Source organism: Ambystoma mexicanum, chromosome 6p (genome assembly GCF_040938575.1).
Source record: "Ambystoma mexicanum isolate Mex_15411 chromosome 6p, UKY_AmexF1_1, whole genome shotgun sequence".
In the NCBI taxonomy this organism is placed as follows: Eukaryota; Metazoa; Chordata; class Amphibia; order Caudata; family Ambystomatidae; genus Ambystoma; species Ambystoma mexicanum.
The window spans coordinates 638,543,392-638,566,546 of NC_090935.1; the positions used below are offsets into that span (position 1 = coordinate 638,543,392).

At 49.7% G+C, this 23,155-nt stretch overlaps 1 protein-coding gene across 1 annotated transcript in view; it reads right to left on the minus strand.

The window, feature by feature from the left end:
* The window catches only part of UTP15 (UTP15 small subunit processome component), a 440,177-nt gene that overhangs the window by 113,053 nt on the left and 303,969 nt on the right, over window positions 1–23,155 (minus strand). The window contains exon 9 of the mRNA XM_069627496.1: window positions 16,833–16,991. Within this exon, the coding sequence (XP_069483597.1) occupies window positions 16,833–16,991 (159 nt within the window). The remainder of the gene's footprint in view (window positions 1–16,832; window positions 16,992–23,155) is intronic.

Sequence of the window (23,155 nt, forward strand, 5' to 3'; positions counted from 1 at the left end):
GTAAAGGAGGGCAGATTTAAACTTCCATAACATCGAACAATGGAAAGTGCCATGCACATCTATGTTGCCTTTTCTGTAGAAGATCACAAATTGTTGCTGAGAAAATGGCTGGTGTAAATATAATATATACATTTTATATAAATATGTGTAAGTGCTTCTTTGCTGTGCCCGTCTAACTAAGATTCAGAGTACTTACCTGCAGCTCACATCTTCCTCTTAAAGTAAGCCTGGCTGCTCTGCCACACTACCAAGGTCCTGAGCTAGTACAGACTTCTACTAAGAGTTGGGTATCTACACACCACTGGGATAGCTTACTAAAGTTGTACTGCCAGTAGGACTTTAGAAGAACTTGCCTAACACTAATTTTACCAAAATACATCACCCTCTCCCTTTTTCGCCATTTTAGTGTTCCTTGTTTTTTCTTGTGCCTTCTCCTGACATCCAGGGCAGGAAATTCCCTTGTGTGATTTTTATCTTCGGCAGGAAAATCCTGCGGATTCCCCCACCAAAGTTCTAGAGGCAGGAAGCGAGGGAGGAGTCCAAAACTCTACAGTCCTTTGTCTTCCAGCCTGAGTGTGAGAATCCAGTTCAAACTGGGAGATTGGCTGTCCTGAAAGGATTGCCAACACCCCCCCCCCCCAGCCCCAAGTTTGAATATTGCAAGGCTGTTTGATTGGCTGGGTTCCTGCATAAAAGTCTGATCCTGGGAGCTGAAGAGGAAGTCGACCACTGGAACCAAAACCAAAAAGGAAGATGAAGAAACCGCAGCTGTGACCATTTCCAGCGACCGGGGAGCCTGCTGTGTAACCGGACCCTGCAGTAGCTAAGTAACTTTAGAGTGAAAATGTATCATAAGAAAGCAACGTATCATTTTATAAATTGAAATTGATCGCATCAATTTTAAAGCCATAATTCCATAATGGGCAAGTGATTGGACCAGTTAAAATCCAGCACGTTACCTTACTCTTACAGGTTTGTTTTGAAAGACCAGACCACTGATAAAAGCAAGCATTGGCAATGCCAATGGTCTGGGCTCTTGTGTAGGCATGGGAAAGGCACTGGCCTAATGCTCATACACAAGCCAAAACCGTTGGCTTTGCCAATGCTGGTCTCTTCTAAATCGAGTTGTTGAAGGGTGACTTGGTTGACATTTTTATTACACAATTTGCACGTTTACTGCCCCAATTAAGTCATTAACTCTCAGAAGACTTCTTTGACAAAACACTGGCAGGCATTTCGAATGCAAAGTTTGATAGTAAACTCGATTAAAGCTACTGCAAAGAGATCCCAGGAGGAGGTGTTTTGGGCAGGGAGGGCGAGGAAGTGCGTGGGAATGGCCATATCGATTAGCATGGCCATGGCCAGTCAATGGGTGGCCAAATAACCAAACACCTGCAAGCACGGTGTCGCTCCTCATATGCCACCTAATAGCCCAAACTAAAAATGACTGTGGACACGTCAAAAGTGATGGGAAGGGACAAGCCATATTGCATGCACATGATCAGAAGGTAGCTTTATTTCCCCCAGAAGCTGCTTACCATTGATAGGATCACAGTAAATTATCTAGAACAGATAAGTCTTCTCTTCGCAGCGAAAGGTGTTTCTGTGTCCAACTGGAGCAGCTGTGCCTCGTTTCCATATGAATGGCTCAAGCCCTTGCTAGGGAGATTTATCCTTTTTATGCTTCATCCCCTCTCCTAGTGAGATCCTCAGCATTTTTTGCTGGACTTCTGGACCTTTTTCTTTCTATCCTAATGAGTGGAGCCCTTTTCCACCCATTCATTCTGATTTGCTCTGACATTTGGAACTCAGCACTCTATTTTTTTACTTTCTTATGGGGTCTACTTTCTTCCATACCTCTTTTAAGGCATCTGTGTTTTAATTTTGCAGCACACAGCTCCTTGTGGGCAGTGTTGCTGGGATCCCTTTGGGTTCTCCTTGGCGATTATGTTCCTATGCTTAAGTAACTACTGTTCTTAAGGATGACAATGCATTACTTACCGTAAAAGCATTTCTGATGGTTGTATCTGCTTAGATTCACATGCTGTGCATAGTCGGACATCCAGTGGTCACTGCGGAGTATTGCATTTTGTTTTTCGTAGTCGAAAAGAGGACGTCGACAAGGCGCGTCTAATACCATCCCTATAGTGACGTGCAGTGTACCCACAATCCCTCACACGTCGAGGTCCCTCTGTTTGTATTTTTTCTGCTCTGAGGGAGCCTTCTATACGTGAGTGAGTACAGAAAAGCGAGAGAGATGTAGAAAGATGTCCATGTTCCTTCCATCCGAGCGGGGAGGAAGGGTGCGCGCATGTGAATCTAAGCAGATACAACCATCAGAAATGCTTTTACGGTAAGTAATGCATTGTCTTCTGATGTTTGTTAATCTGCTTAGAATCACATGCTGTGCATAGACTAGCGAGCAGTACCCGGAGTTGGAGGTGGGTTGTGAGAAGGAACAGTAGAGAAAAGATGTAATAATACTGCTTGTCCCACCTGGGAATCAGATCTAGAGTGAGCATCTAGACAGTAGTGTGTTTTGTAAAGGTGTGTACAGAACTCCAGATTGCCGCTTTGCAAATGGACTCAAGGGGAACGTTTGCAATGAATGCTATGGATGCCCCAGTACCTCGAGTAGAGTGTGCTCTTGGCTTGAAGGGTAGTTCTCTCTTAGCAAGAGTGTAACAGAGAGTGATGCATTGAGCAATCCATCTAGATATAGTGGACTTTGAGACTGCATATCCTTCTCTTCCTGCTGCCACCGAGACAAAGAACTGATTAGACTTTCTCAGTGGCCTAGTTCTTTCCATATAAAACATGACAGCTCTATACACATCGAGTGTATGCAGGCTTTTTTCTCCCAAATTGGAAGGGTTTTGAAAGAACGTTGGTAGTTCTATTGACTGGTTGACATGGAATTTCGATATGAATTTCGGTGCAAACCTTGGGTGTGTGCGTAGAACCACCTTATGTTTGTGAACTGTTACGAAGGGGTCTAGAATAGAAAGAGCATGTAGTTCACTTACTCTCCTAATGGAGGTGATAGCTATTAGGAAAGCAGTCTAAAGTGTGAGGTCCTTGAGAGTTGCCTTGTACATGGGTTTAAAGGGTGAGCCCATGAGCCTGGTAAGTACCACATTAAGGTCCCAGCTGGGAGCTGGGTTTGCTATCGGAGGGTGTATTCTCTTTACCCCCTCCATGAAGGCTTTGATAACTGGGACTTTCCACCATGACACCTTAAGTTGAGAGGTGGTGTATGCAGAAAGTGCCGCTAGATGGACTTTAATAGAATTGAACACTAGACCTGAGTCCAGTAAATGGGTCAGGTACAGGACAATTTGTGTGGGAGAGCAGTGGACTGGGTTGATGCTCTTACCTCTACACCAGATGACAAATCTTTTCCACTTGCTAGAATAGGAGTGGAGAGTGTTGTGTTTTCTAGCTTCTTTGAGAATGTCCATGCATCTCTGAGGGAGTTGTAAATGGCCAAATTCTATGACCTCATGAGCCAGGCTGCTAAGTTCTAGTTCTGTGGGCATGGGTGTAGTGTCTTGCCCTTGTCCTGTGACAGCAAGTTGTACGGGCAGGGCAGTTTCACTGGTGGGGACAGGGACATCTCCATCAGGTGCACAAACCATGGTTGGCGGGCCCACATTGGGGCTATCAGTATCATGGTGACTGGTTCCTGGTGCATCTTGTGCACTATCTTGTTCAGCAGAGGAGTCAGGGGGAAAAGCGTAAACAAATTTCCCTGACCATGGTATCCAGAGACCGTTCCCCTTGGAGCGGTTCTGTGGGTATCTGGAGGCTTAATCTAGGCATTGTGAGTTCTCCAGAGTTGCGAACAGGTCTATTTCTGGGAAGCCCTATTGTGTGAAGACGTCGAAGACGATGTCTTCGTGTAACCGCCATTTGTACTCTGAAGGCAGAGGGAAGTCTCTGCTGAGTTCGTCTGCTAGCAGATTGAGTTCCCCTGGTACATGTTGTGACAATAGGAACATGTTGTGTCTGAGAGCCCACTTCCAGATGTTCTGGGACAGCTTGGACAGTCCTGGAGAGTGAGTGCCCCCTAGCTTGTTGAGGTAGTACATGGCTGTGGTGCTGTCCGTGAGGACCATCACTGTCTTCCCTTGTAGGTGTGTCTGGAAGGCTTTTAGTGTCTTGAACACCGCAAGTAGCTCTAATAAGTTTATGTGTTTGGACGCTACGCTCGGAGTCCAGACTCCGTGAGCAGTCTGATGGGATAGGTGAGCCCCCCCATCCTGCGAGGGATGCATCTGTGGTTAGAGTGGCTTCCACTGCGGGGGTGGCGAATGGTTTCCCCATTACCAGGTTTTCCTTCGACCACCACCGTAGCGAGAGAACCAAGGCCTGCGAGACCACCACTAGATCGTCCCATTGTCCACTGGCCTGACACCACTGGCTGTTGAGCCACTCTAGCATTGGGCGCATGCGCAGGCGCGCGTGAGGTACCAAATAAATACATGACACCATCATTCCTAGCAAGCACATTGCTTTGCGTACCGTCACCTCTCGACCGGCCACATATTGAGGGATCTGAAACAGCATATTTTGGACCCTCTCGTTGGAGGGGAAGACGAGGCCGTCCTTTGTTCGAATTAGAGCCCATATGAATTGTTTGATTTGGCTGGGGTCTAAGCTGGACTTCTTCTCGTTGATGGAGAAGCCCAGTTGGAACAAAAGGTCTACTGTCTTCTGGGTGTTTGAGAAGCATGTCTCGTAGGACTCCCCTGTTATGAGCCAATCGTCGAGGTAAGGGTATACTGGTATGGACAACCTGCGCAGGTGGGCCGCTGCCAGTACCTTCGTGAATACCCTCGGTGCAGACGCTATGCCGAAGGGTAGCACTCTGAACTGTTAGTGTGTGCCCTCTATCATGAACCTGAGGTATTTTCTGTGCGCTGGCAACATCAAAATATGAAAGTATGCCTCTTTCATGTCTAGTGTTGTCATGTAGTCCCCCTGAGATAGCAGGGGAATTACCTCCTGTAATGTTACCATATGAAATTTTTGTGGTTTTACAAATTTGTTCGCTGGGCGCAGATCTAGTACAGGGTGCATGGTTAGGTCCTTTTTGGGTACAAGGAAGTACACTGAATAAATACCTTCCATTACCTGAGATAGGGGCACAACCTCTATTGCTCCTTTCTGTAGCAGCTGTTCTACCTCTTGCAGGAGGATGACAAGGTGTTCTGGTGACAGGTGGCGTCCCCTTGGAGGTCTGTAGGTGGCTGACCGATTGAACTCTATACACTACCCGTGGGCTACGGTTGACAATACCCACCGGTCTGATGTTATTCCCTCCCATGCTGAAAGGAACGATGTTATCCGGCCCCCAACCGGAGACGCATGGGAGGGGACCCGAACCGTCGGGTCATTTGTTGTTACTTGCCGGGGTGCCTCTGGGGCTGGAGCCCCGGCCTCTGCCCTTGCCACGGCGTTGTCCTCTTTGGTTATACTGGTTACTGGTACCCTGATTAGAGGGCCAGTTGCCTGCAGTGTAATGCTGTTGCTGGCCACGAAAAAAACGCTTGTTCCCAAATCCCCGCCTGTTTGGAGGCTTTGAGATTTGGTCTAAGGTCTTTATGGTGTCGAATTCTTTCTTCGCATTTTCCAGTGCGTCGTCCACTGCCCTTCCAAAGAGATTTGACTCTTCTATTGGCTTATTAATGAGTGATGCCTGCGTTTCTGCCTTGAAACCGGAATTGCGAAGCCAGATGTGATGCTTCAGCAGAATTCCCTGCACCAAAGAACGCCCAGAAGTTTCTGCCGCATCAAGAGTGTTCTTAATGATGCTCTGGTTGACCAGAGCTCCTTCTGTAACTGTAGATAATAAGCGAGTTCTTAGAGGTTTGGGGGCTTCTTCGATGTCCTGCTTAAGCTTTCCCCATTGAGCATCAGCATAGCTTGCCAACAATGTATTATTATTGGCAATCCTAATTGAAAACGCTGCCGAGGCGGAAATTCTTTTGCCCAAGGCATAGAGCTTTTTCCCCTTCTTTATCTGGGGGTGCCTCGCTGGTTGACAGTGGAACCCCAGCCCTCTTCCTTGTGTTAGTCACCACTGAGGAGTCCGGGGCTGAGTGACCCCTGATATATAATGGGTCTGACTGAGAGGGTGAGAACAATTTCTCGATTCTTGGATTGACCCCTCTTACCAGTGCGGGGGTGGACAGCGATGGGGTGAGTCGTCTTTTAACCGAGGCGAGGATAGGAATAGTTCGACGAAATCAGTATCTGTGGTGACCTCCCCAGTTTCAACTTCGAAATGCGGTGCTGCCTTCCTCAGTAGCACACTGAAGGTGGACTGATCGTCTACTGGAGATGGGTTCCTGACCGGTGTGGTCTGAGGAGAAGAAATGTCTATAATGTCGGGGTCTGTACACCCTGATGGCGACTGCCAGGGCTGTAAGCCACCTTCACCTGGGTCCTCCTCGTAGCCCTCCTCACCTATGTTAGTGTCATCATGAAAACCTTCTCCCTCTTGTTGGTCTTCATTATTCACAAACTCATCCTCTTCCTGGAAGTGAGAGTCCTCTTCAGTGAGGTTGTAAGAGTTCATGTCTTCCTGTAGGGGGTTAAAGAGCTTCGGGTATTTAGCCCATGGCCCCTCCTGGAGTACCTCCCTTGGCCTCTTGGGTGTCCTATTTTCTGGGACGGCCATGAACCTGTCTAGTTTGTCCATACATGACTGGAACCTCTCTACAGTCCAGTAAGGTAGGCCAGAGTGGTCTGGGAGTGAAAAGGGAGTTCCCTCACCCTGTTGTTGCTTAGTTCTATCCCATAGCGTCGAAGATAGAGTCCCTTCGCCTTCTCAGAAACCCTCTTGCTGGCTAGGGTCTTCTGTCGACGGTGGGAGCTGTCCCAACCTACCCTCCGGCGTCCTCTGCGTTTCTTTGGCCTTGTGAGCGGTTTTCGACGTGTCACCCGCCGTCCGTCTCTGGCTGTCTTTAGAAGCTATACGCGCGAGGTTTTCGGCGATCAGCTTCTCCGGCGAGGGATCGGCCGCTGGCGCGCTAGACAAGGAACAAGTTACTTACCTGTAACTGTTGTTCTCCAGCATGGGTCTGGCATGGATTCACATGCTCATGAATATTCCCCGTCGTCAGGCTGGGACCCCTTGGTAAAGAAAAAACCAGTATCAGTTTCGTTTCTGATCTGTCTTTCGTAGTAGTAACCAATCACTGATCTCTGGGTCATACTGCCCCCAGCCAATGACTGCCCTCTACCTAAGCCCCGCCTCTGGCAGCCATCTTCAGATTTGGTAGCACGTGAAGTGGCAGTATGACCAAGTGAAGAGCCGCAGAGGGGTAGGCGGGAGGGTTCGCATGTGAATCCATGCCAGACCCATGCTGGAGAACAACAGTTACAGGTAAGTAACTTGTTCCTTCTCCAGCATGGGGTCTGGCATGGATTCACATGCTCATGAATAAAGAATACATACAGTGCACACATGCACAACCACGGGAGGTGGCAAAGGCTCAACATTAAGCATCACATCAAACTCAACATTAAGCAAATCTTACCTCCTCACCAGGCTCACCTTAGGCGAACAGGTTGCGCAGCACTGCTTGGCCGACCCTGGAATCCTCCCTGGAATCCCGATCGACTCAGTAGAATTTCGTGAAGGTGTGAGTCGACCTCCACGTAGCAGCCCTGCAGATGTCCAGCAAGGGCACACCAGATAGGAACGCCGTGGTAGCTGCGTTCGCTCTGGTGGAATGGGCTCTCGGACGGCCAGGCAGGGCTCGGTTTGCCAACCGATGACAGTACATGATACAGCCGGAGAGCCATCTGGAAATGGAAGCCTTCGGGAGAGCCTTCCCCTGATTGACAGGTCCAAAGTTCACAAAGAGTTGTGACGTCTTCCGAAAACCCTTCGTGCGGTCCACGTAGAACTTCAGCGCTCTAGCCACATCCAGCGAGTGCAAAGTCCTTTCAGCCGGCGACGGGAAGAAAACAGGCAACACCAAGGGTTCGTTGAGGTGGAAGCCCGACGGCACCTTGGGCATGAAGGAGGGGTGCGTCCTGAGCACTACCCTTGTGTCATGAAAAGTCAAGTACGGGGCCTTGCAGGAAAGGGCCTGGATCTCTCCCACCCGTCGTGCGGAGGTGATGGCCACAAGAAACGCTGTTTTCCACGACAAGAACTTCAACGGAGCCGAGTGCAGAGGCTCGAACGGAGGTCCCATGAGCTTGGTCAGCACCACGTTGAGCTCCCACGCCGGGGCCGGAGCCTTCACCGGCGGGAACGATCTGAACAGTCCCTTCATGAACTCTTTCACCAGACGATGAGACCACAAAGACGTCCGCCCCGTGGTTCTGGTGTATCGGGAGATCGCAGCAAGATGAATCTTGATGGACGCGTGCGCCAGTCCAGCTTTGGCCAGCGTCAGTAGGTACGGCAGTACTTGGGGAGCCGTAATCCGCAGAGGGTTAATCTTCTGTGCGTGGCACCAGACAGAGAACCTCTTCCATTTGTGTCCGTAGCATTTAAGAGTTGAGGACGCCCTGGCCTTTGCAAGAACCTCTCTGCAGTCGGCCGGTATGTCGTATCCTCCAAACTCTAACGCTGCAGGAGCCAGGCCTGCAAGTTCAGCGACTTTGGGTCGTGATGGAGGATGGCGCCTCCTTCCCTGGAGAGCAGATCCGCGTCCACTGGCAGCTTGATTGACGGGGACGCTGACAAGTCCAGAAGGTCCGGGAACCATATCTGCCTCGGCCACGCAGGTGCGACGAGGATCATCCTGCACCGTGACCTCTTCAGCTGGTTGATGAGCCGGATCAGCAATGGCAATGGAGGGAACGCGTATAGAAACAGGCCTTCCCAGGGGAACGAGAAAGCATCGCCCATGCTCCTCGGCTGGGGAAACCTGCTGGCGAACCTCCGGCACTTGGAGTTCGTCGCCGTCGCGAACAGATCGATCTGGGGTGTGCCCCACCGTCGGAAGAGGCGGTCCACTAGATCCTGTCGTAGTTCCCACTCGTGGCACGAGCGCAGCTCCCTGCTGAGCGAGTCGGCGATGGTGTTTTTTATCCCTGCCAGATGAAACGGACCAGAAACATCCTTTGGGCGACGGCCCAATGCCACAGATCCTGCGCCTGCCTGGACAGGGCTGGGGACCTGGTTCCGCCCTGTTTCCTGATGTAGAACATGGTGGTGGTGTTGTCGGGGAAGATCCTCACCACCTTGCCCTTGAGGGACGGAAGGAAGGACCTGAGGGCCCAAAACACTGCACGGAGCTCCAGGACGTTGATATGGAGGGACTTCTCCGTCGGGAGCCAAAGGCCTCTCGCGTGCAGATTTTCGGTGTGCGCTCCCCACCCTTCCAGGGAGGCATCCGTGGTCACTGTCTCCTGGTTGCCGGGGGTCTGGAAGTCCATGCCCGCTGTCAGATGTGGGCGGGTGCCCCACCACCGGATCACTCGTCGGAAACTCTCGTCGAGTGTGATCCTCTCCTCGAAGCTGCCCGTCGTCTGGATACAGCGCGCGTCCAGGAACTCCTGCAACGGGCGCATCCAGAGCCTGCACAGGGGGATGAGGTAAATGCAAGAAGACATCATTCCGAGGAGGGACTTGATGGACCTCACTCTGGCCGCATCCGCAACCAGCATCCGCTGCACCTTGCCCAGAATGGCCCTCGTCCTTTCCTCCGACGGAGAGGCCAGAAGCGACACTGTGTCGAGCTTCGCTCCCAGAAACAGTGCGTCTTGCGCGGGCACCAGGTGGGACTTGGCGTAGTTTATGGAGAATCCCAGGTCCGTGAGAAGTTGGACGGTCCTTGCCGTGTGCTCCACGGCGAGCTCCCTCGTCTTGGCTCGGATGAGCCAGTCGTCCAGGTAGGGGTAGACGTGGATCCCCTCTTGGCGCAGCTGCGCCGCCACCGGTGCGAGGCACTTGGTGAACACCCTGGGTGCCAACCTTAGTCCGAAGGGAAGGGCTCTGAACTGATAGTGACGCCCTTGGACCACGAACCTGAGAAACTTTCGGTGTCCCTTTAGGATGGGAATATGGAAGTAGGCATCCTCCAAATTCAACGACAGGAAATCGCCCTCCTCCAGCTGACCCAGGACGTGTTGGAGGGTGACCATCCGGAACTTCTGTGCCTTGATGAATTTGTTCAGTCGTCGTAGGTCCAGGATGGGATGCCATCCTCCCGTCTTCTTCTTCACGAGGAAGTATCTTGAGTAAACTCCGGAGCCCCGAAGCCTCTTTGGGACGAGCTCGATGGCGCCCTTCCTGAGCATCGCCTTTACCTCCAAGAGAAGTTGAGGGACGTGATGTTCTTTCCTGGCCACAGGGGGGGAAGCGCGGGCACCTTTTTTGAAACTCAAGCGCGTGACCCTGGGCTAGGGCGTCCAGCACCCAACGGTCGGTGGAGATGGACTCCCACACGCTGACGAAGCTCGCCAGCCGGCCTCCCACCGGGGTGCTTCGGTGGGGGCCCGACCCCACGGCCGGTTCAGTCCTGTTTCGACAAGGCTTTGCCGCCTTGACCTCCTTGGCGACGACGGCGGGGTCCGCCTGACTTGCCTCGTCCCCTGTAAGCTTCCTGCGACGACGAACGGGCCGCTTGACGGTAGGTGGAAAATCCGCCGCCGGAACCTTTGGAGGCACCCTGTTTGCCTCTGCCGCTCCGAAAGGGCGGCCGCCGTTGCTGGAGAACCCCAAGAGCCCGGGCCGTCTCTGTGTCTGCTTTGATGGCTTGAAGGGAATCGTCCACTGTTTTCCCAAACAGGTTGTTTCCATCGAACGGCTTGTCCAAGACTCTGGTCTGCACGTCTTGACGGAAGTCAGTAGCCTTGAGCCATCCACGCCGCCTAAGGCACACGCCGTTGCCCAACTGGCGAAATCCAGTGTCAGCGATGTCCGTCGCAATCGTAATGGCGTGGTCCGACGCCACCTCTCCTTTATGCAAGATCTCTAGGGCATCCGCCCTCTTGTCGTCCGGTAGGAAGTCCAGCAGGGGGGCCAGTTTGTACCACAGCTCCCTGTCGTAGCGGGCTACGATAACCAAGGCGTTGGCCGCCTTAATCGTCGTCGCTGCAGACGAGATGACCCTGCGTCCCATCGTATCCAATTTCTTTCCCTCGCCGTCCGGCGGGGAAGTCGACGTAGAGGCCGCACCCCCCCCGCTTTCTTCCTGGCTGCCGCGGAGACGACGGAGTCCGGGGTCGGCTGTGCCCGGAGGCACAAGGGGGCCGCGTCCGGGACCCGGTACTTCTTCTCGTACCGATCCCTTCTAGCCGGCGTCGTGGATGGGTTCTTGAGGAGGGTGAGGCCCTCATCCCAAATATCGTCCAGTAGAGGCACGGAGAGGACCGTCTTCCTCTTGGCCTCGCGCCGTTGATAAAGGAAACCTTCCTTCTTCTCTTCCGGGCAGAGCTGGAAGTGCTCGGATGCCCTGGCGATCATGGAGTGAAACGATCCAATCTCGTCGGGCGGGGAAACCCGGGTGGGAGGTGACGATGGCAGATCCTCGTCGTAAACCTCGTCCGTACCCGTCGCGGCTGTGTCAGTCCCCGTATCATCCCCACGAGTCGTGGACGGGGAGGAGGGCTGAACAGGGCGCGATGGCTGAAAAGGAGGTGGAGGATGAATCCTTCTCTTAGGGGGCGGGCTCCCAGAAGGGCCTGGCTCCGGGTCCCGCGTCGGGAGCGGTTCCTCTGCTGGTGGCAACGGCAGTCTCGTCCTTATCTCCGAGCATAAGGACTGTATAGCCAACAAAATGGCCGCCGAGTTGTCTTGCGGCGCTGGTTGAGGGGAGTCCGACGGGCGGTCAGGGGCCCCGTCAGCACCCTCGACGTTATCGTCGTCTCCTATGTCGGGATCCCTCCCGACGGGCTGGTCTTCTTCCACGCCAACGCCGTGGCTTAAGACCTCGATCAGCTCTTCCTCAGAGGTTGAGGCCGAATCCATGACGACCTCCTGCCCCCCCTTTTTCTTCTCCGTCGGAGGTTTCACAGGGGTCCTGTCGATGGGCATAAAAGAGGACTCCCTCCGCGGTGGCAGGGAGACTCTGAGCCCCGAGGTCGCCACCACTGGTGTTGCCTCCACAGGCTGAGCCAGGGCCGCCGCGACTGTCTCGATAGAGGCCTTGGCCGGATGGATTAAGGCTTTCACCACCTTAGGTGCGCTCACTGCCTTCTCCTTGGGGGGAGGGACACTGCCTCGCTCTCCCTCCGATGGGGCCTTCGAGCTCGACCGGGGCCTCTCCAGGAGCTTCGCCGGGTGCTCGGCCTTCCTCTTACCCGAACCAGAGCGTTGGCTCGTGGTTGATGGTGCCGGGGAGGATGCGCCCTGCCTGGCGCCCATAGAGCCCAACCGTTCGGCGCTCCTGGTGCCAGCGGACTCGCAGTGCTTGGCCTTGTGTTGGACGCCCGTCGCCGGGGCGTCCTCAAAGGTCTTAGAAGACTTCTCGGATTTCTTCTTCTCGCCTGACGGGCTCTTCCCTTCCAGCCAGTTGGCGAGACGTTGATGGCGGTCCTTCATGGTCCGCTCCGACATATTGCCGCAAAACGCACAGTCCTTCTCCACGTGCGTCTTGTCCTCATGTAGGCAGTAAAGACAAAAGGAGTGTTCGTCCTCCTTAAAGACATTCTGAAGCTGGCATCCAGGGCAGACCCTGAACAGCTTTCCGGGCGTCGAGCTTCCCTTCTCCTGGGCCATGTCCGAGATGGGCCTGAGAAACTTCTGGAGTCCTCCAAAAGCATGGCTCGACGAAATCTTCACCCTTGAGGGGCGTAGACGAATCCGACACGGGTCCCCGTTGATCGGATGAGGAAACGGTGGAGCTTGAGGCTCTTTTTGACCGAAAAATCAAAGTTTTTGAGAAAAAACGTGAAAAAAATAGCACTAACGCTCGAGAGCAATAGCACGAGGATCCCAACACTTGAACGTGTGGTAAAAATCCGAAGATGGCTGCCAGAGGCGGGGCTTAGGTAGAGGGCAGTCATTGGCTGTGGTCAGTATGACGCAGAGATCAGTGATTGGTTACTACTACGAAAGACAGATCAGAAACGAAACTGATACTGGTTTTTTCTTTACCGAGGATTCCCAGCCTGACGACGGGGAATATTCATGAGCATGTGAATCCATGCCAGACCCCATACTGGAGAATGCCGAGTCTTTACTGGCAACGTATGCAATCTTGCGAGGCGCGTCGCCTGAGGGTTTGGGGTTAGCGTCCTTATTTACAGAAAGCCCAGTCGCCGGTCGCGGAAGCGGTGGCGGGGAGGGCTTGCGACCCTTACGGTCGGCGGAAGACGCTGGTGGGCCCGACGCCTCCGTTGACGCTATGGCTGCCTTCGTCTTTGACGAATGCGTGCCATGGGGTATGTGCTTATGTGTTTTTCTGTGTCCGTCCTTGTCGCCGGGGTGTTCATCCCCATAAGCGGGGCGTGAGCCGGGCTTGTCGGGGCCGGACGACGAGGAGCGGGAAACGCTCCTTCGAGAGGTCTACAACCTCCGTTGCGGAGGCCGTGTAATCACTGTCCTCGTCACATTCGGCGGCGGCAGCAGCTGGCGAGGAGTCCGACCTAGACATCGCATAGGCTGCCCACCTTTTGACCCTGCGGTCCTTTAAAGTTTTGGGTTTAAGTAATTTACAGGCCGCACAGCCGTCCTCTTTGTGATCGAGGGGCAAGCAACGGTTACACCGTTTGTGCTGGTCCTTCCAGGTAAACTTGCCCTTGCAACGCGGGCAAAACCTAAAGGGCGTCCTCTCCATAGCTGAGGGCATGAAATGTGATTACAACCTCGAAAGAGAGGGAGGGGAAAGAGAATGGCATTCTCAGAGTGTTAAAGAAATGACCACCAACCCCACTCTCCCTACTGTATTAGGCCGGCGAGGCCCGGCCAAGTGTTTGGCAGCGCCGAAGGATCTCCTCCGCTCGTCCCTCCGTCGAAGATCTTGCTCGGCGGAGAACAGCTTGGCAGCTACGTCAAGGAAGGGATCTATGTGATAGTTAATAGCAAAACGACCAAGTGTCGAGGAAATGATTTTGCAATGTCTCTCGAGGAGCTCCGCATAAAGGCGACCAATAACTGGGCGTAAAAAAACAATCTGAGGGACCTCGACACGTGAGGGATTGTGGGTACACTGCACGTCACTATAGGGATAGTATTACAGACACGCCTTGTCGACGTCCCCTTTTCGACTACGAAAAACAAAATGCAATACTCCGCAGTGACCACTGGATGTCGGACTATGCACAGCATGTGATTCTAAGCAGATGAACAAACATCAGAAAGAGGAATACCTTGTATCCTTCCTAAAACGTTATACTGCGCGTGATTAGCACATGCCACCTTATGGGGAGTGTTAAGGGAATACCTAGTATCCCCCCCCCCTTCCCTCAGCTCCTGTGACTGTTTAGTCACAGACCACATTCTAGTTATAAAGGAGTGTTGTGAACCCCTACTGAGAACGAACATGGATCAAATACCCTGTTTCATGGAATTTCTTCCACTCCGGAGGGTCTACAACCATGTTTTAGCTCACTGCACCCTTCACAGAGGAGACAAAATCCATAGTCCAGCACCGAAATGCTAGGCACATGTCATCTGAACAAGAGTACCATCAGCAACCACAGACACGTGTTTTTGCCTAGTCGGGTCTCATCAGTGAGGTGAAGCTGAGCCTCCTTAAGAGACAGTGAGCAAGGGGTCCATGTCTGGATTACCCTGTGTCTGGACACCTTCTGAGAAAAAGGCGCCAAAACCGCAGACTGACCAAAGAAGCTGAAGAAATCTGTGACAAGGGTCCCCTCTTGAGACTGCTGCTGACACCTCCCAGTCGGAGACTGTCCTCATCACCAGACCGAGGAATTCGGAGACCGGGTCAGTTGCTGCTGCACAGAGATTCCAGCCACACAATTATTTTTCTAACCTAAGGTACTGTGGGGTGAAAAGGTATTGCTTACCTTAAACCAAGAAGTCAGTACAGGGTGCTGGGAGTGCACAAAGCGGTATCTGGGGTGTCCACTCTCACATCTGATCAAGGCTGCCAGCTTGTGTCCCTTTTGAGAGTCCTTTAACGGTATCGGGTAATATTATCGCCACCAAAAATATCGCCGTACATATGGTCGTCGGGAACGGCCATAGGCGATATTTTTGGTGGGGATAATTTATGGGGTAAATGGATGGGTGGGTTGCGGTGGTGTCCCCCGCTCCCTTTTAAAATATATGGGGGTTGCGGGGGTGTCCCCCGCAGGTTCCATATCGCCGCAGAAATATGGCGAAATGTTTGTACAGCGATATTTTTGCGGCGATATTATCACATGGAACCCCTTTAACAGGGTCTCCAACGTTGCGTTAATCCTTCTAGTATCTTATCCTGGAGACTGAAAGTTTCCAAAGGAACTTTTGCTGTTCTGCTCCATCTTAAGACTTTGAGCCCTTTCTGAACTGACTTTTACATAGAGTTAGGGACCAAGGGACCAGACTTTACAAGCGTTAGTTTGCTCCAAAACCGCCTCTAGAATGTTAAGCTCTGCTACTGTACGACTAATCAACCCTTTTCCTTCGCAAAAAACATAATCTTATGTGGTTTTGCTAACTAAATACAATTACTGTATATTTTTGTCTGTGATCGAGTGCACGGTATTACTGATAATACTGTAGAACTCTCATTAGTAGTGTCAAATTCTGTAACAACTGTAACCGCAAGCAACTATAAACTAAGCAGTGGCCTTTGAAAAGTATGTACAAGTAATCCTACATGTGTTGGTTAAGTTAAGTATTTTAAGGCATTTCTTGTGTAAATAAAATTACTATATAATTTAATGCAAGTTTATTGGTTTAAGTGTTTCTTTGGACTACTGCACTTAATGGGTTCAGTGTACTTACCTACAACTCACATCTTCCTCTTATGATAAGCTTGACTGCTCTGTCACTCTACCAAGGTTCCATGAGTGGTACAGACTGATACTAAGAGTTGGGACCTGTATATCATTGGGATAGTTTTATGAAGTCTTACCTCAAGTGGACTTTAGGAAAACTCCTCTAACAGCCCTGAAACACCCCCCCTTGGGCATGACCTTCACTAAGGCAGGCTGCATATAGGACGAGCATGCAAGTATGTTCCTGGCACAGAATGAGGCTTCAATGCATTCATTTAAATAAGTAAAAGAAAGCAGTAGCATCATCAAACCCCAGTCTGATGCTCTAAAAAAACAGACGGACAAGTTAGAATTTTCCAAAGCCCTCTGATGCAATGGCCGGGATACTTCCACAAATTGGTTCCACCATGCTTCCACCAACATACACACTTCAAAAATAAATTAAAATGTTATTTGAAAGAATCCCTTAAACACTAGCTGGTTAGGCCAATCCAGCACACTGGAACCTCGTCACCTACTTGTCCACTCGGTCTTCCTTACCCTCAACCGCAAGAAATCGTACTAGAGACCTGATGCACGCCCCTTTCCCTGACAGTACACAGGGTCACACTAGTGTAAACTCTGCTTAACCAAAAGTAGACTAACTCTGAAGATGTGACAAACATGACATTTTTATCTCCGGTTTTGTCAGTAACAGGTCTCTGCAATTCACAATTCTGGTTTCTGGATGTACAGTGCAATAAAGTGTCAAGGAGCCACTTATTCCACACTCAAAAACATACGACAGATCAGCCAGTGCCACAAATCCTTCTGTTAGTATGATCGGCAGATTAGATTGTCATAAAACAAATTGAGCAAGGATGGAGAGTTAGACACTTTTGAAATTAAACAGGAGGCTTCTTGGGTCTGGACTGCATCCTTGTGCAGGTCGCATTTCAGGTATCAATTGCTTCTCAACTGGTACTTACCTGTTTAGGCATGTAGTCTTTCCCTTTCACAAAGATACGATATGCTGGCCGCCTCTGCCGCTTCCCCTTAGGAACTCCTTCCTTTTTCTCCTCGTGCTTTCGATGTTTTACATTTAACACACTATTGGTTAGTCCCACTACAATCATTTCATCCTCAGGCTGAAATCAAAAGAAATAGGCAAGTCAGAATAAATATGACCATCTGTTTTTGTCTGGTGTTAACAATTAAAAGTGGCCAACAGACCCTTTTTAGGTTTTCCAAATAAATGCGTTATCCCAGTAAATTGTGCCCACCTGCTTCAGAAAAGGAAGATCTTTAAGCAGACTACTTTTAGGAGGATGTTCCTATACCATACGTTTCCGGTTCAGGAAGATCAACCCATAACTAGATTTGCAGCGTTTGTCTGAATATGCCCAACTCTCCAGGTGTAAACGTGGCAGAGCAGTCCAGGCTAAGCTCTCAATAGAGGAGCAGTGTGGTAAGAAGGTTAAGAGAAGAAACATGTAATAAACACACAATACGACAATGCCCATTATTATACAAGTGTAACATTATCAGCTTTAACAGAAATGGAGATCCAGTATGTTCCAGGGAAATCGTTTTTTAGCAAGCCTTTTTGTTGTGATTTCTGGAAAAGTAAGTTGTTCATTCTTAACTCCCCAAACAAGATTCAGGATTAGCATTTTTTGAATTGAAGAAATGCTTTTAAAGGGTAAAATGTCAATGTTACGGAGTTTTACACAAGTTGCTGTCTGTGACAGAACTTGGAAAAGCCCACCTTAGGCGAACAGGGCTACACACCTTAGTTTAGGCCTGAACCACACTGAGGTTTGGTAGAATGGCAAGCAACCAGGCCTATTCTAAGGAGGGAGGAAGGCTGTAATGAGGTGCAAAGAGCCTACAATTAGTCCAAGAAAACACGAATACAATTTGAATTTATATAAAAACAGACATTATATACACTAAGGCAGAGGTGATAATTCACAAGTCAAGTAAGTACTTTAAAACAGAAAGAGAATATAACATCACTTTGGAGTATTCTTAGATAATAAAACACAGTTGTAGTAACTTTAGAATAGCATGAATGATGACAAATCAGTTAGTGAAACCATCCGAAACATATGTGCAGACTGTTGCAAACGTTAACTTTTGTCCAGCCTATCTTAATGAGTCCAGCCCCATCTTATTTGAATCTGTGTGTTCAGCTGGGTTACTGGGCCGCCAGGGGTGGGGAAGCAAAGGCAGGAAAGCAGGGTAAAAGGTCCAGAGTGGCAGAGTTCCGCAGGAGTCTCGTCCAGTATTGCAGGTAAGTAAAGTTCATTTTTCAGAGGCAAGGTAATCGGCGTGTTACCTTGTAGCTTTGCCCCAAGGACCAGTGTCCTAAGGCAGACTTCGTGTACAATGGGTAGTCCACACCAATGTAACTATGAGAGACCTGGAGGGGTGTTTGATAAAGGAATCTCAGCCGCCAGGGTCACAGGATCAAGCAAACAACCCACAGGTATATTGCACGAGGGGTAGGACAGTACCTTTAGTTGAACAAATAGTTGCTGCACGATGGTTCCAGCGGTGAGACAATAGCAAACCCAGTCACTGGATTCTCGGTCTTGGTGACAGAAGAAAGGGACTTAAGTGGATCTGGTGACAGCTCTCGTGAAGACGGACACCCAGCAAAGGAACTTCCCGATTCTGGCTTGTTGGCGCCTTTTTCAGGCTCGGCTGAAGGATGGTTGTAGTGGCGGGTTACTCTTCTAGGTCCTAGTCTCGAGTGAGAGGACTTTCGGGAGCTGGATCGGGCTACTGTAGGCTTTGGATGATGCCCACAAAGTTTCAGGCAAAACCATGCATCAGGAGACTATATACAGCTATGCAGCCGAGGTCCAAGGGTATTGGCGAATTGCAGGCCGTGAAGGTTGCAGCTCCCTTGTGTCCCCTACCACAGCTGCGAAGACAGCAGGTGATAAACGTTCGCACAAAGTTGTGCAAAAGATACACTACCACCAGCCTAAACAGATAGACCTGTCACAGTAACCAAAACGTTACTGGAGAGTCGAGAAAAGGTATACATTGGATCCCCTCAGCACTCCACGTAAGGTAGAGTGTGCCGATCTAGCAAAATAAAAGACAGGTAGGCAACAACACATAAGCCGCACCAACAGCACACGAGGACTGACATCGATCCGATACTCGCACCAAAGCTCAGCACCCGGTGTATACCGAGTTGAAGCTGCCAACAGAACGCCACTCCTCTCACTATCCTTACTAACCCATCCCACCTTCTCATTTACAGATCCGCCAGAGCACCTGGGGACCAACTCCGTTGGTGACGGTGCGCGGTCAAATACCTTTAACATTTAACATAAAAAGGATTGCCCTGCCTTGGTAAATTTAAGAGTTTGCCAAGTAAAGTAAAAACAATCACGGGGAAGCTCGAGGAGCCTTCAGCAACCCTATGCAGAAGGCGCTATGTGCTGCTTTTGTATATTTTAAATGCCTTTCAAATTGGAAGCATGACTCCACAAAGAAATACCAAAAAAAAAAAAAAGGTAAAGCGTTCGTATGATCAGAGTAAAATAATGAGTGAATGTGGAAATCAGTAAAAAAAAAAAAAAAAAAAAAAAAAACACTCCATTAGTCCAGCTAAAAGTGCTGGGAGACTCACAGGTGGAGAACATTTTGCACAAGATGGAAATCTAACAGTCAATAATAAAGTACTGCGGTTATGCAATTGCTGAGCAGTCAATGTTTTGAGAGAGTCAGCACAAGCCATGGTTATGTTTGGCCGTTCTAATGGTTACCCATCATGCAATGTTAACCAATGAAAAAATGGCAAAGAGAAAGGCTCTGATTTGAAGAAGAAAAAAGGACGGTCAAAAGTCACGGTCCAGCAGCAGAGGTGCAGGGTGTGCAGGTGGAGCAACACAGCCACAGAGAATGACAGGACTACAGGCAACATCACTGAAGCCAGGAGAAAATAAACTTGATTTTGGGGTGCAATTGAACTACGTCAGTAGCATTGGTTGCAGCCTCAGTGGCCAAAGTGGTCCAGGCAGTGCCCTAGTAGTTCAAGAAAAGTGGGATGCTGTCTTGGACAGTCGTAGGTCAAACTCTACCTGGCAGTCCTTTGCAGAAATATTGTTGCCCAAGATGGAGGTAATCCGTGTGGGGGCTTAGAAGTGCTGTTCAATGGAACCCAGAGGGAGGGAACTCAGCTGAGCCAAGTGGCAGGAGCATTGATGCAGTTCCCTCCTGCTGTGTGGAGTGTGATCTGGAGTGGAAGGAGCAGAGAAGTACGTCACCACTGGTTTGTAGGTTCAGGAGCAGATTGTTTGCTTCTTCCAGCTGCTTCCGGAGAAGTGCCAGCAAATGAAAAAAGGTATGATGAATGCTCATTTTCTTTGGAGTAGGATACAGATCCAGCCTCGCCTCCAATCAGGCCCACTGTACTGTACTATCCAAATATTTGGCAGTCACCATTGGGAAGATCGCCACATCAAACCTTGCCGGTGAATATGATGTTAATTCAACAATGAATCCCAGACAAACTTTCATACAACCGTTCATATCAGATCATGGCTACTCTGAGCTCAGTAAGAGAAGTCTTATGTTCTAGGCTGGGTAATGGGACTGGGGAGACTAAGGTACCTGCGGGCTGACACTTGATCCATGATACACTCACTGGAAGAGAAACTGAGAATTCCTCTGGCTGTAAAGGACAACAGAACAGACAATCCCATGGCAAGGCGCTAGAGTCCAACAGGATGGTAGGGACCACCAAAGCGGTGGTCAACCTTCATGACAATGAGGGTTCAGCGAAGGGAAGGAAGTGACAGAGATAATCCCTCATTAGAGAATAGGTGCCAACTACTTCACCACAGAATACACTGCAGCAAAGTGCAGGAAAATGCTCCAAACAGCAGAAACTACATCATTACTAACGTGACCAATACTGTATTTATGTCATTTGTTAGAACAGTTTCTCCAGTCCAACAAAGGGCTTAGTAAAACCATACAATTGAGACAGTACAAGACTCCACTCTTAGTATAAGGCTGTACCACCTGAGTATATGGTAGCGTAAACAGAGCAGACCGGCTTATCTTAGGAGGGAGAGAGGGCTGTTGGAATGTACAAAGAACTTGTAGTATACCAAGGGTTAAACAGAAACACTTACAACCAGAAAGTAGTATAAACAATTAAAGGTTTATTATAAATATAGTTAGGCCAAGTTATGTCTTGGGGTAAGTACTTTGTCATAGAGGCATAGACACATTATAAAAACACAACACAATGCTTACAGGTACATAGAACAAAGCATTAATCTTGTTCAGAATACTTTACAGTAATTCTAGGAAGGTCAGGCCTTACAATACACATTTAGTATAGGACATGCCTATAACAAGGGTTGTAGACCCTAGCAGTTGTGCAGTGACACTCATTTAAAGAATCACTTAGGGCCTCATCACGAGTTGGGCGCTAACCCTGGCAGTTTTACCGCTGGGACTATTAGCCCTACCACCAAACCCCCGGCGCTATTAGCGTCAGATCACGGGTTTGGCGGAATGGGCCCAATGGGAAATGTTTGGTGCCATTACCGCCGGCGGTTTTACCACTGGCGGTAATAGCGCTAAAATCGGCAAAATTGCGGCAGATTTTAAATCCGCCAAGCCTATGATTTGGGGGGCCTTAAATGCGGCAGTAATAGCGCTACCAAAGCATTTAAGGGTTACCGCCAAACTCGTGATGAGGCAGTTAGTGTTAGGGAGAAGAACAAGTTACTTCTTACCTGGTAACGTTCTTTCGATGGGATGTTCCTCCGACGTATTCCTTAGCTTTGATAATTCGTCTCCAGCTTGCTGGCCTCGGAAATTTTTTTCTCAGTAGAGGGCGCTGCGCATCGACATCCGTCGAGTTGGTGTCCCTCGACAGCCACCGTATCGGCGCCGACATCACCATGCCCATAAATAGCCACGCGTAGCGTCCGTTGCTGAGTTCCGTTTTGCAGCATAAGATAAGTCATGCCTGAATTACCTTGAAGGAGCGTAAGCTGCAACCACAAGGGAAGTATTACTGCGGGGATGGATGGGAGGGGCGATAAGGAATATGTCGGAGGAACATCCCATCGAAAGAACATTACCAGGTAAGAAGTAACTTGTTCTTCGAAGGGATTGTGTCCTCCGACGTATTCCTTATCTTTGATAGACTTCCATAGCAGTGGTGTGTAATTGGAGGTGGGAGTAAAAACACCATATTTCCCTTTAGGAATGAACAGAATGTAAAACTGCTTTGCCAAACCTAGTCTCTTGACTAGAGGAGGAATCCAGGTTGTAAAATCTTGTGAAGGTATGTGCAGACGACCATGTGGCAGCCGCACATATGTCTCGAACCGGAACCCCTCTTTGGAGGGCCGAAGAGGCAGCGATACCCCTGGTTGAATGAGCCCTAAGATTTTGAGGAGGCTCTTTCCCTGCTAGTTTAACATTCCCGAATGGCCAAAATAATCCATCTGGAAATGGTCCGTTTTGTTTTCGGTAGTCCCAATTTGTGCCCTGAGTAACCTACGAACAGTTGGTCTGCTTGCCTAATCCTAGCAAGTCTGCTGATGTAAAAGCTTAAAGCCCCCCCTTGGGTCCAGCCTGTGTAGCTTTTCTTCCTCTTTCCCCGGATGGGGAGGAGGATAGAATGAAGTTAAGGTAATTTTCTGAGTGATGTGGAATTCAGAAGCCACCTTTGGGAGGAAATTAGGCAATTAGGCTTCACCTGTAGGACAACTTTGTCTTTATGAAAAATTGTATGAGGGGGTTTACAAGATAGAGCTTGTAATTCGCTCACCCTTCTAGCAGATGTTAGTGCCACTAATAAGACAGTTTTAAGGGTGAGAAATCTTAGTGAACAAGAGTGGAGTGGTTCGAAAGGAGTACCCATCAGGAAATTTAAGACTAAATTTAAGTCCCATAAGGGAACTTGGAATGGTCTTGGAGGATAGACATTAGTTAATCCCTTTAGAAATTTTATTACTAAGGGTAATTTGAAATACGATGGCTCCTCTGCTGTGCGCTTGAAGATCGATAGCGCTGCAAGATAGCCCTTGATAGTGCCAACTTGAAGGCCTGAATTTGCCAAATAGAGTAGAAAGGATAACACCGTTGGTGTACCACATGAAAAGGGGTCAATATTCTCTTCTCTACACCAGCTGCAAAATGTGTTCCAACGGCAGCGGTATAAAGACTTTGTTGCTGGCCTTCTGGCCGAAAGCAACACCTCCATGACGTCATCAGGGAGGTCCCAATCCTTGTATCTCAACCTTTCAGAAGCCAAGCGTGA